This window comes from Equus caballus, chromosome 16 (genome assembly GCF_041296265.1).
Source record: "Equus caballus isolate H_3958 breed thoroughbred chromosome 16, TB-T2T, whole genome shotgun sequence".
NCBI lineage: Eukaryota > Metazoa > Chordata > Mammalia > Perissodactyla > Equidae > Equus > Equus caballus.
The window spans coordinates 11,360,327-11,376,023 of NC_091699.1; the positions used below are offsets into that span (position 1 = coordinate 11,360,327).

A 15,697-nucleotide genomic window follows, 5' to 3' on the forward strand; every position below is an offset into this window, starting at 1 on the left:
AACAGCTGTGGGGTTTTTGGCGAGTGACAGGCTCAGTTTTCTCGTGTAGGAAATGGTATCCTAGGGTCGTGAGGTTTAAATGCAATAGTACATTTAAAGTGCTTAGCACGGTGTTGGTGCATCAGAAGGACTCTGTCAATATTAGCTGTTATTATTACTTTTCCATTTTTTTCTATTGAGGCTTTAATTATTTTTACCATTGCACAAGTCTTCATATAAAAAGGATACTAACCTTTTCTCTGCCATATAGAAAACATTTTTCCAGTTTATCAATTACTTTTATTTTTATAGTAATTTTTGACATAAATAAATTTTTTATGGGCTTGGACAGTCTTTCTTTTGAAATGTTTTTAAGTATTTCTATGTGTTTTTCTTGCTTTATATTTAGAAAAGCCTTCCTTCCCTGAGATATAGACATCTTTATTTTTTTCCACTGTTTTCTGCTTAAATTTTTATGTGTAACTGCTTATTCTCGCTTTGATTTATTTTGGTGTGTGGTGTGAGGTCAGGCTCTGATTCCCTTCCCCAATCCAGATAATCTGTTGCTGCAACAGCGTACATTGAGAAATCTGTCTTCTCATCATTGAAAAGAAATCCGTTTCTACCTTGTGCTGGACAGTTTGAAGTCCTGGGATCTGTCTCTGGGCTTTTCCTTTGCTCAGACTCGAGAGAGTCTAGTATGACAAGCGGGCACGCAGGGAGCCTTGGTCAGAAAGCATCAGGGTCACCTGGGACCCCCTCAGGCCCGGGGGGCATCCTTAGGCTTTGAGAAACTCAGATTTGCTCCCTGCCCACGCCAGTTGTTTCGTTTCCCTTCTCTCATTTCATCTCTTCTTTTCCCATTGGCTTCTCTAGGTCTCTTAATAATAAAAATAGCCATCATTTGTTGAATACAAGCTACATAATGGGCACTTGCATATGTTCTTTCTCCTCACCCAGCCCCACAACACGGCTGTTTCCTCATCTCTGCTTTACACACCTGATGGACTGAGGCGGGACCGAGTGTCCTACAAGGGGAATGGCAAGGGGTGCGGAGGGGGAGGTGGAGGGAGAGCTGCTTCTGTCCAGGCTCCCTCGTTGCTCCTCTTCGGACTGATCTGCTCGCCCACAGCCCTTACCTTCCCTCAGGCCAGTCTGTTCTCCAGCACCCCCACGGTGATTTGTGAAAAAGCAGTACCCACAGAATGAAGGCTAAAGGCCTTAGTATTGCAGAAAATGCTCTTGACAGTCTGGCCCCAGTGTCTCCTCTGGCCTCATCTCCTCCTCTTCTCCAACCTATGTCATTTAATTAGCCTGTCATCCTTCCTGCTTGGCACCCATGGAGCTGATGCACAGGGAAGTTAAGTGCTTTGCCCAAGGTCACACCTGGTGTGGGATGGAGCTGGGTGGAGAATCATGTCTTCTTGACAGTGGCATGGGCTGGTTCCCGAAGCTGTGATGCCCACACTTCTGTCCCGTCTGCTTGGGGTGCTCTTCTGCATCCCAACTGCCTACTCACTTGTAGTCATCCTTCAACACCCAGCTCAAAAGACATAGCCTGTGAGAGGCCCTTTCAGCTCTGCTTGGTGAGCAGGACCACTGCAGACGGTTGTGCTGGTGGTGCCCCGTCCAGGGGTGCCTCGCTGAGCGTGTGAGCTGGGGCTGAAGTCCAGCCTGGGCACCACTCACCAGGCAGTGGGCTGGATGGAAGGAGCACCTTTTTCTGATTCATCTGCCCAGAGGGGACGTCTCTGTGTGCTGACAGTGACCCTGAAGTTAAGCTAGTCGTTCCTGCTTCTGTTTTCTCACAGCATCTTGATAATACGCTCTTAGGACATGACAGAGACAGAAGGTGTTCAGGGTGTCAGGCTGATTTGTGTGGGGAGGCAGCCCAGAGAGGACGGTGTGTGCCGTTCCCCACTGCACTCTTCTGCTCCTGACCCTAAAGTCAGAGACCTCCTTCTAGGAGTTCTCTGGAAGGAAGGAGGGCATCGCCTCTTGGGGTTTTCTCCTCATGTCAGAGGGGACCGAAAGAACCTTCAGAGGGCTCGCCTGGGTGAGGAGTCTGTCCAGAGTTCAGGGTGACCATGCTAAGTGCCATGCTAACGTGGCCCTGGGGACCTGGATGACGCCCTGCAGCAGTGCAGTGACTGCTGAGAGCCATGCTGCAGAGGGGCTGGTCTCTGAGCAGGTGCCCTTTTGGTAACCGTGATATCTGCCCATGTATTGGACACTGGTGTATGCCAGGCGCTGTGTTGGGTGTTTTAGTTTACTGTCTCATTGAATCTTCACAGAAACCTTTAAGTATGTATTGTTATTCCCATTTGACCAGCTGACAAACTGAGGCTTAGAGAGTTTGGGTAGCAGCCCAGCTGATAAGTCTAAGAACCAGGATTCGAACCCAAGTTGTCAGCCTCCAAAGCCGGGGCTCTTTCTGTTCTGTTGCCTCTCAGCTCAGTGACTTTACTAGAGACTAGCAGTAGTGTCTAATGTTTTGTATAGTACTTATCACCATTTGTTATAGGATTTTCTCTTTGGTTAGCTCATTTGAGCTTTACAACCACTCTGTGAGGTCATCAAGGCAGCGGGTATTGTCTTTGCTTCACAAATGATGAAACTGAGGCCAAGAGAGGTTAAGAGCTTGACCCAAGGTCACATGGCTTGTGTGCAGAGAGCTGAGTGAGGAATCAGTGTTTCCTGAGCAGTGGTGCCCTGGGCTCTTGCCATGGGAGCACACAGGTGGACGTGTCAGAGAGGAAGCCAATGCGTTTTATTGTTATCAGTGCCTTGTAATACGTCTCATGTCTGGTTTGTTGGGCCCACAAAAACCAGAGCTGGTGCCTTCCTTCTCCTTCTGTAGCTGTGATCCTCAGGGGTCCGCTGGTAAGAACAGCTGGTGGGCTTTCTGCCTGGCCAGTGACAAGTAGTGTGGCTTGAGTAGATTCCTTTTCTAATCATGGCTTCAGTCTCTTCATCTGTAAGTGAGGCCTTGGGGATGATAGATTGAAGTCTTTTCCAGCTTTAAAATAATATGAGGGGCTGGCCCTGTGGCCAGGTGGTTAAGTTCACACACACTGCTTCGGCGGCCCAGGGTTCACCAGTTTAGATCCTGGGTGCAGACCTAGCACCACTCATCAGCCATGCTGTGGCAGTGTCCCACATTAGAAGAACTAGAAGGACCTGCAACTAGGATGTACAACTGTGTGCTGGGGCTTTGAGAAGGAAAAAAAGAAAAGAGGAAGATTCGCAACAGATGTTACCTCAGGGTGAATCTTTCCCAGCAAATGAAGAAAGAAAAATTTACTGAAAAATAAAAATAAAAAATAGTAATATGATTCTCTGACATTTCGGGTGAAAAGAGTGGTCTCAACAAAGTAGGGAGAAAGAAGTGGAATGTAAATCAATACTCCACCAGCTGGCATCAAGCCAACTTAAAGCCCGGTCAGTTAATTCACGCAAAATTGTTCCTGATTGGGGGCCAGCCCAGTGGTGTAGTGGTTAAGTTTGCAGACTCTGCTTTGGCGGCCTGGGGTTCGTGGGTTCAGATCCTGGGCGGGGACCTACGCACTGCTCATCAAAGCATGCTGTAGCGGCCTCCCACATACAAAACAGAGGAAGGTTGGCACAGATGTTAGCTCAGCAACAATCTTCCTCAAGTAAAAAGAGGAAGATTGGCAACAGATGTTAGCTCAGGGCCAGCCTTCCTAACACACAAAAAAATTGTTAATGGATAAGAATAGTTTCCTGGGTTACCTGTTCATCCCAAGACTGTCCCTGCTGTCACCCTCCTTCCCTTTCATTTTCCAATCTCCTTAATAAAAATCTCTGCATGCAGTTTTAATTTTCCTAGTGAACAAGCTAATTAGTGTTCTACAAGAAAAGGGATAAGTTTTGGGGGTTGGCAAATTGTAGAATCCCAACTCATACAGGCTCACAGGCCTGTGAGGAAAGGGGGCATTTATTGGTTGGTAACCGCAGGGTCCAGGGATAGGTTTCTGGCTCCCGGCAGGTGGGTCCAGGTGTTGAAACCGGGCATCAGAGCCTGCCTTGCTCCACTGTGCCTTGCCTTCCCTCGTTGGCTTCACTCCTGGGCAGGCTGTTCCTATGGGTATGCTTAGAGAGACCCCGGTAAGTCCAGTCTCATTCGTCTTTCACTTCACAACCCCAGCAGAGAGAGAACTCTGCTTCCCCAGCACTTCCGGAAAAGTCTCACGTGGTGGCTCATTAGTCTCGTCTGGGTCCTGAGCCCATCTCTGAATGAATCCTAAGGCCACGGGGATGGTATTCTCTGACTGGGCCAGAGTGGGTCTGGAGCCCCCCAAAGCCAGGGGGCAGGGCCCCACACTCCTGCACCAAGAAGAGGGGAGGAGTTCCCCCCAAAGGAGAATTGGGATGCCATTAACAGAAAGAGGGGATGAAATGATGGTTGGGCATTTCTACTTGAGTAAGGAATGTTCCTAAAGTGCTTGTATTTTATAAATTATTTTCACATGATTTTTTTTTTCTCAAAGCATCCAGTGAAATCTATAAAAGCAGGCATGATTAGTATCTCTGTTTTATAGCTAAGGAAGCTCACTTAGAGAGGTTTAGAAGTGGCACTAAATTACATAGGTAGTAAGTGGCAGAGCTGAATCTCGATTCTGAGTCTGCTTCCAGATCTGCTCCTTCCGTAGAGAGGAGATTTCTAATGAAATCATCCATTAGACTACTTTTATTACTGCGGCCTGTAATGAATTTGGAGAAACCACATCTTCAAAGCAGCTGCCTGCCGGGGCCTGACATGGTTTCCATGCAGTGAATCCTTGTGGAGCTTGCATCTGCTAGCATGATTGGACCTTGTGGGTCTGCTCACATGTTAGGCACGTTTCCTAAGAGGAGGGCCAGCTGACGGAAGCACTTTCACCTAGACACCAAGAAAAAAAAGCCCTGTATTTTTATTTTAAGCTAGTAATAAATGTCATCATAGGAAAATTAGAAAATGAAAACAAGTTAAAAGATGAATATAAAAACCATTTATAATCCCATAACCCAGAGTTAGCAAATGTTAACATTTTGGTGTATAATATCTTTCTGGACTTTTTTCCCATACGGGAAATACATAAAATATGCTTTTATAAAAATGTAATTACAGTATACAGATCTTGCTGTTTCACTCACCAACATCTTTCCAAGCCAGCAGATGCACCTCTTCACCCTCCATTAAGGCTGAAATAGCGTCCCAGGTATGGACCAGCTGCCATTCCTTCAGTCCCTGCTGTGTGAAAGCTGGGTCGTTCCCAGTCTTTCGTTATGTGAACTGTGCTGTGATGGGAATGCTTAAAACCAAATCTTTATGAGCATCCTTAATTGCTTCCTTAGGATGCATTTCCAGAAGTGAAATTGTAGATCCAGAACGTTTGTTTTCAAAGCTTTTCATTCATCCCCTCCCCCCACAATGTGGCCCAATTTCCATTCTCATCAGCACAGATTGAGTGCCTGTTTCCTGCACTGATCCAACACCAGGTTTTATCCTTAAATATAAACATATACTGTCAAGTCGGCAGTCCAAAAAATTTATCATTTTCTTTAATTTGCATTTCTTTGATGACTACTGAGGTTGACCATTAAAAAGTTATTTTAGGGGCTGGCCCAGTGGTGTAGTGGTTAAATTCATTACTCTGCTTCTGTGGCCGGGGGTTCACAGGTTTGGATCTCAGGGTCAGGCCACGCTGTGGGGGCATCCCACATAAAATGGAGGAAGATGGGCACAGATGTTAGCTTGGGGACAGTCTTCCTCACACACACACACACATACACATGTCGTTTTAAATTACACCAAAAGCTTGCCTTGCACCTCTGTTTCATACAGATGTATTATGAATTTAGTGAGTGTTTCGTATTCACTCGGCTGAGTAAGTGTCTGTAGGACAGCACTCAGGGGACAGCTTTCAGTGATTTGACATTAACCTAAAGGGACATTTACAGTGATCTTTCAAGGCCACTGGCCCTGATGCCTGTTTTAATTCCATATCTTAACAGAGGAATCAGTTCATTAATATTTCAGCTGAGGGGCTGGCCCCGTGGCCAAGCGGTTAAATTCACGTGTTCTGCTTCGGTGGCCCAGGGTTTTGCTGGTTCGGATCCTGGGCGCGGACACGGCACTGCTCATCAGGCCACGCTGAGGCAGCGTCCCACATAGCAGAACCAGAAGGACCTGCAACTAGAATATACAACTGTGTACTGTGGGGCTTCGGGGAGAAGGAGAATTAAAACGACGACAGCAGCAAAGATCGGCAACAGATGTTAGCTCAGGGCCAAGCTTAAAAAGAAAAGTTCAGCTGATGCTGAAGGTCATCCACGAGATTATGGCTACCTTGGAAGGCAGAAATAAAGTCCAGTGTGACCTTGATAAATTCGGGGAAGAGACCTAGAAAACTGTGATGAAATATAAGAGGGAAAAAAATGCAACATGATCTATTTAGGGAACAGAGGCCAGCACCACAGTGAGATTAAAAGGAAAAAAAAAGCTTGGCGAATCCAAGTTGTCCAGAGACCTGGGACTTCACAGTGACCCCCAGCTGCCTCTGAGCTGCCACCTCAGGTCACAGGGGCAGAACGCAGCTCAGTGCTGTGACCCATTGAAATGATGTGGCGTGAGTCGAGAAACCTGACTTTGCATTTTGCTTCAGTTAGCCTCTAGTTGGTGAATCTTGCTCAGCTTTCAGCAAATATTTATTGTGTACCTACTCTCTTGATTTTGTAACCACTCTTAAAACTGGCGATCTAGAGTTTTTGCAAGAGAAGAAGAAGAATGACAGTGGGGTTGAGAACAAGGAATAATTATGGTCATTTAGCCCAGAAGAAGAGGCTGAATTGGGACACCTAAGAGAACATGTAGGATTGTTTCCTGAGGGAGCTGCTTTCCAGTGTTCCTCATTTAGTAGATAAAGCAGAAACGGGCTTCAGTTGTAACCAAACCATCACAATTGGGTTTAAGGAAATTAGGGAGAAAAAAAGCCAACAACACAGAAATGCCTTTCTAAGGAGGCCAAGACATGCCCCTGAAGAGGATTGCCAGTCCATCTGTCCAAGACTCACCAGTCACCTGCCAGAGTGCAGAGGCCATCAGGTCACCTCCCAGGTCCCTTTGATCTCAGGACCCTCGACTCCTGGAGTCCTGTTACAGTAACACCTGCCCACAGGTGCTCCTGCTGGGAGCCAGGTTGTGTGGAAAGCTCAAAGGAGTGTGAGACATGTGGTGTGACTTTAAGAGGTTGCCCTGGGGAGAAGAGAGTGCCTCCCTTAGGCGACTGTTTTGCATTCATCTTAGTCTCAGTCTCAGAAGAGTGGGTTTGCCCAGCCTATAGGCCAGTGGCCCTTTGCCAAGGCAAGGGGCACCCAGAGTTCCTTCCCCTGCCTGCAGAACTCTGGAGCTTGGCCCTGGCTCTTTAGTGTCCGCCGGTCTGGTGATTCAAGGCCAGCTTTAAAGAGACTGGGCAGATGGATGGGAGAGGCGAAGCGCCTGCCGTCGGGGTGCTCCTCTCCGCGTCTGAAGCCAAGCCCGGGTGCTGGCCTGACACGTGAGCCTGAGTCTGACAGCTTTACAACTAGGACAAGCCTAGCTTCACAGAGCGAGCATCCTTCCCTCTCCAAGCTTTTGTTTCCTCATCTGTGAAAGGAGGGCAGTGGGCCCTTTGATCTCACAGGGCCCCTGTTTACCAATAAAATACCGCGTCTGGGATTTGGAGACTGGATTTTCCCCGAGGCTCTGAGGAAGGTGTAGTTTCCAATGACAGCCACCAGGGGGCACTGCAACTTCACAGCGCTGTTGCTGGGGGTTTCAGGGAGGAGGGTTGATGAGCCTAAGGGGCAAGGTGCTGGCCAAGGGTGGTCCTCTGGTGTCTCCCGGACAGTCAGGGGACAGCACTACCTGTCTTCTGAGTCCCATTGCACTTCAGCCTCTCCTTGACCTTCCATACTTTGAGACCAAGCTGGAGCCTCCCCCAGAGGGCCTGAGCTGTGGGGGACCCTTCTCATCTCTTTGGTGCCCCAGCTGTTGCTACCCTCCTGGGGACAGGGACGGGCCTGGACCGACTTTGATGCATCTCTAACATGTCTCCTGGGCATCTCTGCTGGTTCACACCTGTGTCCAGGTATGGGGCTTGTGGTAAGTGCTCTGTAGGCTCTTCTTTGCCCTAGACAGGCTTTTGGGCTTTGTGGGACTCTACTGTCGCGACTCCGGATGCCTGAAGTAGAGGAATAGGAGGGCAGGAGCTCGGCACTAAGCAGGACGGCTCCCCCTGTGTGGAGTCGCACCTCTCCGTGGCAGCAGCCTGGGAGCGGGCCTGCCTTACCTAGAGAGGCGACCGTCCCTCCTCCTGCCCCTCGTTGGTGCTGTCCTCTCCTCCCTTTCTTTAGTCTCTCATCTCCACCCGACTCCTTCTCCTGCTCTAGCTCACTTCTTATTTTCTCTTCCTCCGTTGCCAATTTACTCCTTTTTCCCCTCCAAAGTGTGCCGAGACTTCTCCTCCACTCTCCATGTCGCAAGTCCCTTGTGGCCTGGTCTTCCCTCCCAGGACCCCAGAGTGGGAGCAGCACTCTCCTCCCCGTCCACCAGGACTGTTCACTGTGTTCTGGAGCTCTTCGTCTGGGACGGCCTGCCCTGTCCCCGCCTCGACTCTCGGCTCTCCTGGTGGCTCAAGCATGTTCCCTAGGCAGCAGTTAAAGTGATTCTCTCTAACTGCTTGTTGAAAAATAATTCCAAATTGATGGAAAGAATAATTCCCATGTACTCTTCACTCAGTTTCCCCTATTGTTAACATTTTGCCACATTTGCTTTATTATTCTGTGTATGTGTTTCTGAACGTTTAGACATATAATTTTTTTCTAAACTATTTGACAGTAAGTTGCAGACATGATGCTCCTTTACCCATAAATACTTCAGTGTGTATTTCTTAAGAACAAAGACATTCTCTTACAAACCATAGTACAATGATCAAAATCAGGAAATTGACATTGATAGCGATACTATTATATAATTAATTTTTTTTTTTTTTGAGGAAGATTAGCCCTGAGCTAACTGCTGCCAATCCTCCTCTTTTTGCTGAGGGAGACTGGCCCTGAGCTAACATCCATGCCCATCTTCCTCTACTTTATGTGTGGGATGCCTGCCACAGCATGGCTTGCCAAGCAGTGCCATGTCTGCACCAGGAATCCGAACTGGTGAATCCCGGGCCGCCGAAGCGGAACGTGGGAGCTTAACTGCTATGCCACCGGGCCGGCCCCTATGATTAAAAATTTTATTCAAGCTTTGCCAGTTTCCCCAGTACTGTCCTCCATAGCAAAAGAGAAAACATTATTTTTTCCAGTCCAGGATCACGTACTGCATTTAGTTGTCATGTCTCTTTTGTCTTTTTTATTCTGGAAAATTCTCCGGTCTTTCTTTGCCTTTGATGACCTTGACATTTTTGAAGCAGGTGGGTCCGTTATTTTGTAGAGTACCTGTCAATTTCAGTTGTCTGGTGTGTCCCCATGATTAGATTCAGGTTCTGTGCTTTGGCAGGAAGCGTCATAGAAGTGCTGTTGTCTGTCTCAGTCCATCATAGCATGGTTCTGCTCTTGGATAAAACTTGGTTTCTTTACTCATTAGTCTACATTCGTATGTGAGTCCAGTCCCACTACCCACTGCCTGGGACCCCCATTTTCATCCCATTGACTCTGTCCCACAGGTGCTCATGGCCGGGTTCCTGTCACACCTCTGGTTCATAGTCTGTGCCCCCATTGGGTCTTGTTTCTGGCGTTTCTGATGTTCGGATCATGTCTAGACTCGTCAGTAGACGATCAGTGCTTTCCCACCCTGCCCTCTCCTGGATTCTCTCTGACTTATCACTCCTGTGCTTATCCTGCCCCTCGTCCTGGGGAGCCGTCTTCCAGAAGAGTGCTGCTTTTCCTCTTATGGTTTTACAATGTAAAAATTCCTTTAATGACAATAATGGGTGGAGGATTTGGAGGAATATGCTCTGTACCATGGGCTGTGTCCAGGTTTAATCTCATTGCATCCTGACCACAGCCCTGTGTGCCAGGTGCTGTTACTATTTTATGTATAAGGAAAAGGAAACACACAGGGGTTAAGTAACGTGTCCAAGGCCATACGGTTGATAAACTGAGGTCACGCAGAAAAAGGAAAAGGAATAATTTTGGATGCTGAGAGGTGGTAAAGAAGTAGGAAAAACCCTGCTGATTCCAAGCACCAGTGAGCATTGTTTAGTGGCCTGTCCAGTCCCTGGAGATGGGAGGCTGGACAGGGGAGGCTCGGTGGGAGACGGGCGTTCGGGAGCTTTTAGCACGGAGATAGTAGATGGTCTTTGGAATCGGTGAGCTCGTGAAGAAAGAAGTGTCGAAAGGCTGCGTCAAGGGCCTACTCTGGCAGTGATCATACACAGGGGGGCGGGAGAGGCGCTGATGGAGATGATGCAGGAGTCTGCACTGTGATTGGGAGCTTTTCTTTCCCTAGGACAGAAGGAGGCAGAAGATGGGAGGCAGGAGCTCAACACCACGCATTGCTCTCCTTTCTGCTCTGGACCAGGCACTGTGTCAGGTGCTGGGAATATAGACATGAAGAAAATCACCTTACTGTCAAAAGGAGCTTGTAATCTAGTGAATTACATTTAATTCCTATTTAGGACAGTAGAGGAATTGCCATTTTTAATGCCATTAGTGTATAAGATATATAAAGCCTTAGAATATCAGTGCTAGAAAGGACCTTAGAAATCATATGTACCAGCATCCTTTTTGTCATATGAAAAACTGAAGCCCAGGGAAGCCCAGGGACTGACCGTTGCTTAGACGAGTCAGAGGGTGACTAAGTCTTCTGGCTCCCAGATCATGTCACCAAGAGCATGGCTGCTGTTATTGGCCATCTTAGAGGAGGACATACACATTTTAGGGAATTCTGTTGGGAGCCAGGCTCTCTCTGGAGGTATAGAGACTCAGACTTGTGAGAAAACAGCATCGAACTGAGTGGAGGAATTGTCTTGGTCAGCTTGCCCTCTTGGGAACTCCCCGACCCCAGCGGGGTTCTGCCCGTGAGTGCATCACCATCCACCATATTGCTGCCACATTCAGGTCTGTTGGCTATTTCAAGTGCTTGTTGTGGGTTTCCGTGCACGTTTCCTCTAGACTTCACCATTTCTGTTACTGGCATGGCTTTTCTCACAGTCGGCCAGAGTGCTAACGTCTTCCTGTCAGCCAGCTAACTGATGCATTCTGTCAGCTCCCCCTCAGGCCGTCTCTTGAGTCTGCTCTTCTCTTATTGTCCCTAATGTCTTCGCCTTCGTTTCTCTCTCTTCCCCTTCAGCAGGCCCCTCACTGTTTTCTCTGCTTTGGTTCATCGTCTCCTTCATCCCATTCTTGCACATTGCTGTCAGGTTAATCTTCTCGTCCTGAAATCTTATGATTGTAAGAGATTTTATATGTTGTAATTCCCAAGCACCCATCTGACATTCTGTTATGTAGTATTCCTGTCAAGTGGTCATTTAGTCCATTTCAATTATGTTTGAATACATTGCATATTAATTTTAAACAGATCTATCTGTTGTAAAGTTCTGTTGAAGTAAAGTATTTTTATTCTTCTATATATTCTATTCTTCTGTACTTGTTTCATGGGTATAATTTCTTCTTGACTCTCTCTGAAGGTGTTAATAGGACTTTTTCTGAGTTCTCTTTTGTTTGCTAGAGGAACTCTTTTCTGAGGTGGCCCTCCCGCCTCCCCCTCGTGCTTCCTCCTGAGGCTGGCTCTCCTCAGATGTCCTGTGAGTCTTGCTCGTTATTTCACGTTTGTGAAGGTGGTGCTGGATTGCTCAGGGTGAGAGGCCGGTGCGGGTTCCTCACCTGTTCTGCGGTCGCTGTCCTGCCAGCAGGCGTCGCCAGAGCTCACAGGGCTGGCCAGCGTGGGGAACGGTGAGCTTCCCGCGGGCAGGCGTGTGCAGGGGCGGGCAGGCAGGAGCATCCGTTACTAAGTCTCTGCCCCTCAGCAGGAGTCTAGTTAACAACAGGGGGGCGGCTAGAATATTCTGATGGTTCATTCAGATATTAGAGTGGACTTTCAATTATCACTAAGATTATTCAGCTTCTAAAAATCATACTTTTTCTCCTAGGGAATCAGTTTTTCTCTTTGTAATAACTCTTCTCAGAGCCCTCTGCATCCTTGTTCTGATTTGAACTGATTGCTCTCGAGGCTGCTGCACAGCTTCCACCGAGATGTATTTTCATGATGTTGCTCTCATGTTTCTTGATTTCCCATGTCTTCTTTTTTTGGATTTCTTGGAGAACTTCTTTGAGTAATTCTCTCAGAATCTGCAGATAGTAAAACCTTTAAGTCCTTGCATATATGAAAATGTCTTTATCTTGTAATCATACTTGAATGATAGTTTAGTTGGATGTAAAATTCCAGGTTCAAAATAATCTTCCCTCAGAATTTTGAATACATTTTCAGTTTCCTCCCTGCAGTGTACTGTTATTGATTAGAAGCTTGGTGATAATTTGATATACTTTGCGGGTAACCTGCTCTTTCTCTGAGAGCTTTTAGGATCTTCTCTTGCTCCATAGCATGCTGAAATGTCACGGCAATGAGGCTGGGTGTGAGTTTTCTATCATCCGCCTCGATTGTGTACCCTTCCGATATGAAGCCTCGTGTTGCCAGGCCTTGGGGGTTTTCTTCTTTGTGCAGCGGTTTCCTCTCTCCATTTTGTTGGTTCTGTCTTTCTGGAAATCATATTAGCTAGATATGAGGCCTCCTCCTGCTTTGGTCATCTGTATCTTTTAACTTTTCTCTCTTGTCTTTTTGCTTTTGCTCTGGAGACTTTTCCTTGACTTTTTCTTCCCGCCGTTCTACTGAATTTTTACATTTCGACAACTGAATTTCAATTCCAAGAACTTTTTCTTTTTTAAAGATTACTTGATTTTCTTATAACCTGTTCTTATTTAGAGATGCAATAACTTTGAGTCTTTCTGAGGACACTAAGTGCAATTTCAAAAATCATCTTCTAACTAGAATGACTTACAACTAGGATATACAACTATGTACTGGGACTTTGGGGAGAAAAAAAATGAGGAAAATTGGCAATGGGTGTTAGCTCAGGGCCAGTCTTCTAAAAAAACAATTATCTTGTTTTCCCTGAATTTTCTGTTCTATGTCTTTGAACCCCATAGTCGCTCTCTCTCCTCCTCTCTCGGTAAGAGGGCGTCCCTCCTCCACTGCTGTCTTTTCCTATGCTTATATTGGCTGAGGGGTTATCTGCTCCTGTGTTCTCGTCTGCTTTCCATATTCCCAGAAATTTTATGTAAACTTTTAAACTTTCATTTGGCGGTTAAAAAGAAATCTGTCCTTTGAATGAGTTTCTAACAAAACAGGTCTATGATTTTCGTATGTCATTATCCTGAAGAGGCCTAGGGTTCACTGAAAAGCCAGAAAACATCCTGGTCTCCAGGAGTTCTCTAGGTTCTCTCCTTTCAAATGTAATTCCTCAGAATAGCAGGGAGAATAAAAATACCCTCTCCCACTGCCAGCAGGGACCTTGGAAATTCTGGAAGGCTCTGGAAACCTCTGGCCCCAGCCCCTGGCCTCTCTCTAGCTCTCCTTGCATCTTTTTCATTTCCCAGACAGGGTCTAAATTATAGCAAAAGAGCACAGTTTAGGAACAATGGTCATAATCTGTGGGTCTCCTCTGTTCCTGTTGTAAGAGGGTTTGCAGACCTCATCTGGGATTTCTGACCCCGTAACAACCCATTAGAAAAGGGACTAAAGGGTCTTCTTGGTCAAATCTCCAGATGAGGAAACACAATAGGGAAGATAGACATCAAACTAACCATGGCTGCCTTTGAGCGGGGCAGTCATACAGACTTTTACTTTCTACTGGGTGCATTCCTGTATTCATGGAATTTTAGTGGCAGACTTGTGTCATTTTTATTATCATGAAGGAAACGAGGACCAGCCTGACCCATGTTTCCCCCCAGTCTGCTCTCCCTTCTCCAGCCTGCTTCCCACTCCTTTCCAGCACGACCGCCTCACTGTCCCGAGGGTCTCCTGCTTCTGTTATATCATCTTCCCAGTGAATCCTGAGCTAGTAACGAATGAGCGGACTAGTGAACGAGCCTTCTGTCTCTGTCCTTAGATTATGTGTTTCCAGACTTGACTGAGAAGGCAGGTCCCGTCGAAGACTCCAGCCAGGGTCAAGAGGTGCCTCGCCTCGCCTCTCCCTTGCCCAAGATGAACCTGGTGGAGCCACCCTGGCACATGGCTCCTGGAGAGGAGGAGGAAGAGGAGGAGGAGGAGGAGAGGGAGAAGGAGGAGGTAGAGAAGGAGGAGGAGGAGGAGGAGGAAGAGGAGGAGCTGCTGCCTGTGAATGGATCCCAAGAAGAAGCCCGAACCCAGGTCCATGACTTTTCTCCCACCAGCAGGAGCCAGACCCCAGGGTCTGCCAAACACAGGCATGAAGATTCTGGGGACCAGGCCTCCTCGGATGTGGAGGTGGGGAACAGCATGGAGCCCAGCCTGCCACCACCCTCGGTCACCCCAAGTACAGTGACCCTGGGGGGTCAGGACTTCACCAGCCAGGAGGCAGGGAGCACAGTACTGCCAGCCGCAGGGCGTGGGGTAGAGTTTGAGGCCCCGCAGGAGGCAAGTGAGGAGGCCACTGTGGGAGCAGCTGGGTTGGCTGGCAGGCAAGGAGAGGTGCCGTCCTTGGCTTCATTCCCTCAAACAGAAGCTCCCAGCGGGGCTGAGACTGCAGATGAAGACCCCCTTTACCCTGGAGCCTCAGCCTCTTTCCCACTGGCCCCCCAAGATGTGGAACTGACACCTTCCTCTGCGACCTTGGGGCAGGAAGACCTCAGCCAGCAGCCCCAGGAAGGGCAGGCCCTCGAAGCTCAGTCCAGGATGCCCTGGGATTCGACTCAGGTAAAGTGAAGGTGCTCCATCCAGCCGTCCCCGGGCTGCGCGGCACGGTGCAGGGGTCCACCAGGCTGAAGATGGAGGCCCCTCTGTAGCAGTAGAACCCCAGCAGCACTTTTGGGGATGCAGACCTTGTGGCCCAGTAATGGGGTCCTCACCACACTGACATGCAAAACGAAAGCCTCGGAAAAGCTTGGTGCCCTGGCCTGGTTTCCACTAGTCCAGGTGCTACAGCTGCTGCCCTGGGCCTCCCCACGGCTTATGACACTGGCCCAGAGTGGGGACCTGACCTGTGCTCTCCCTGCGCCATCTCCACGCCCCCCACCATGTGTACAGTCGCCCTCTGCTCCCCTCATAAGCCCCTGCTCAGCACAGACACATACACACACACACGTCCAAGTCAGTGCCACACCCCCGACAGCAGGAGGAAAGGAAAGGGGCACCAGGTTATCAGCCTGTGCGTCTGGCCCACAGGCACGTTTCTGTTTAGCCTACAGAACATCACAGACAAGTTTGCCATTGAAAGCCTCCGGCTGGGGCAAGCCCTGTGCAGTCCCACCCCTTTGATACAAGCCCCCACTAGTCGTGTGTCACGCCTGGCTTCCTCCTCTCCCTGAAGACGTCTTCTGCTTGGCCCCTGAAGACATCTGGGTTTGTGAACCTTGGGCTGGATCATGGGCTGTCGTCTTGCCGAGGCTGTCAGCTCCCACCTAGCTCTCACAACCTACCCCTGGCCCTCACCTCCAGCTGCTCAGAGGGTTTCCACCCACCGTCTCTCCCAGTGCCTTT

General features: G+C 48.3%; 1 protein-coding gene across 2 annotated transcripts in view; it reads left to right on the forward strand.

The window, feature by feature from the left end:
- Positions 1 to 15,697, forward strand: part of PODXL2 (podocalyxin like 2) — a 40,363-nt gene that overhangs the window by 8,828 nt on the left and 15,838 nt on the right. For both annotated transcript variants that reach the window (XM_070237131.1, XM_023619855.2), the window contains exon 3: positions 14,130 to 14,914. In XM_070237131.1, coding sequence (XP_070093232.1) covers positions 14,130 to 14,914 — 785 coding nt within the window. The remainder of the gene's footprint in view (positions 1 to 14,129; positions 14,915 to 15,697) is intronic.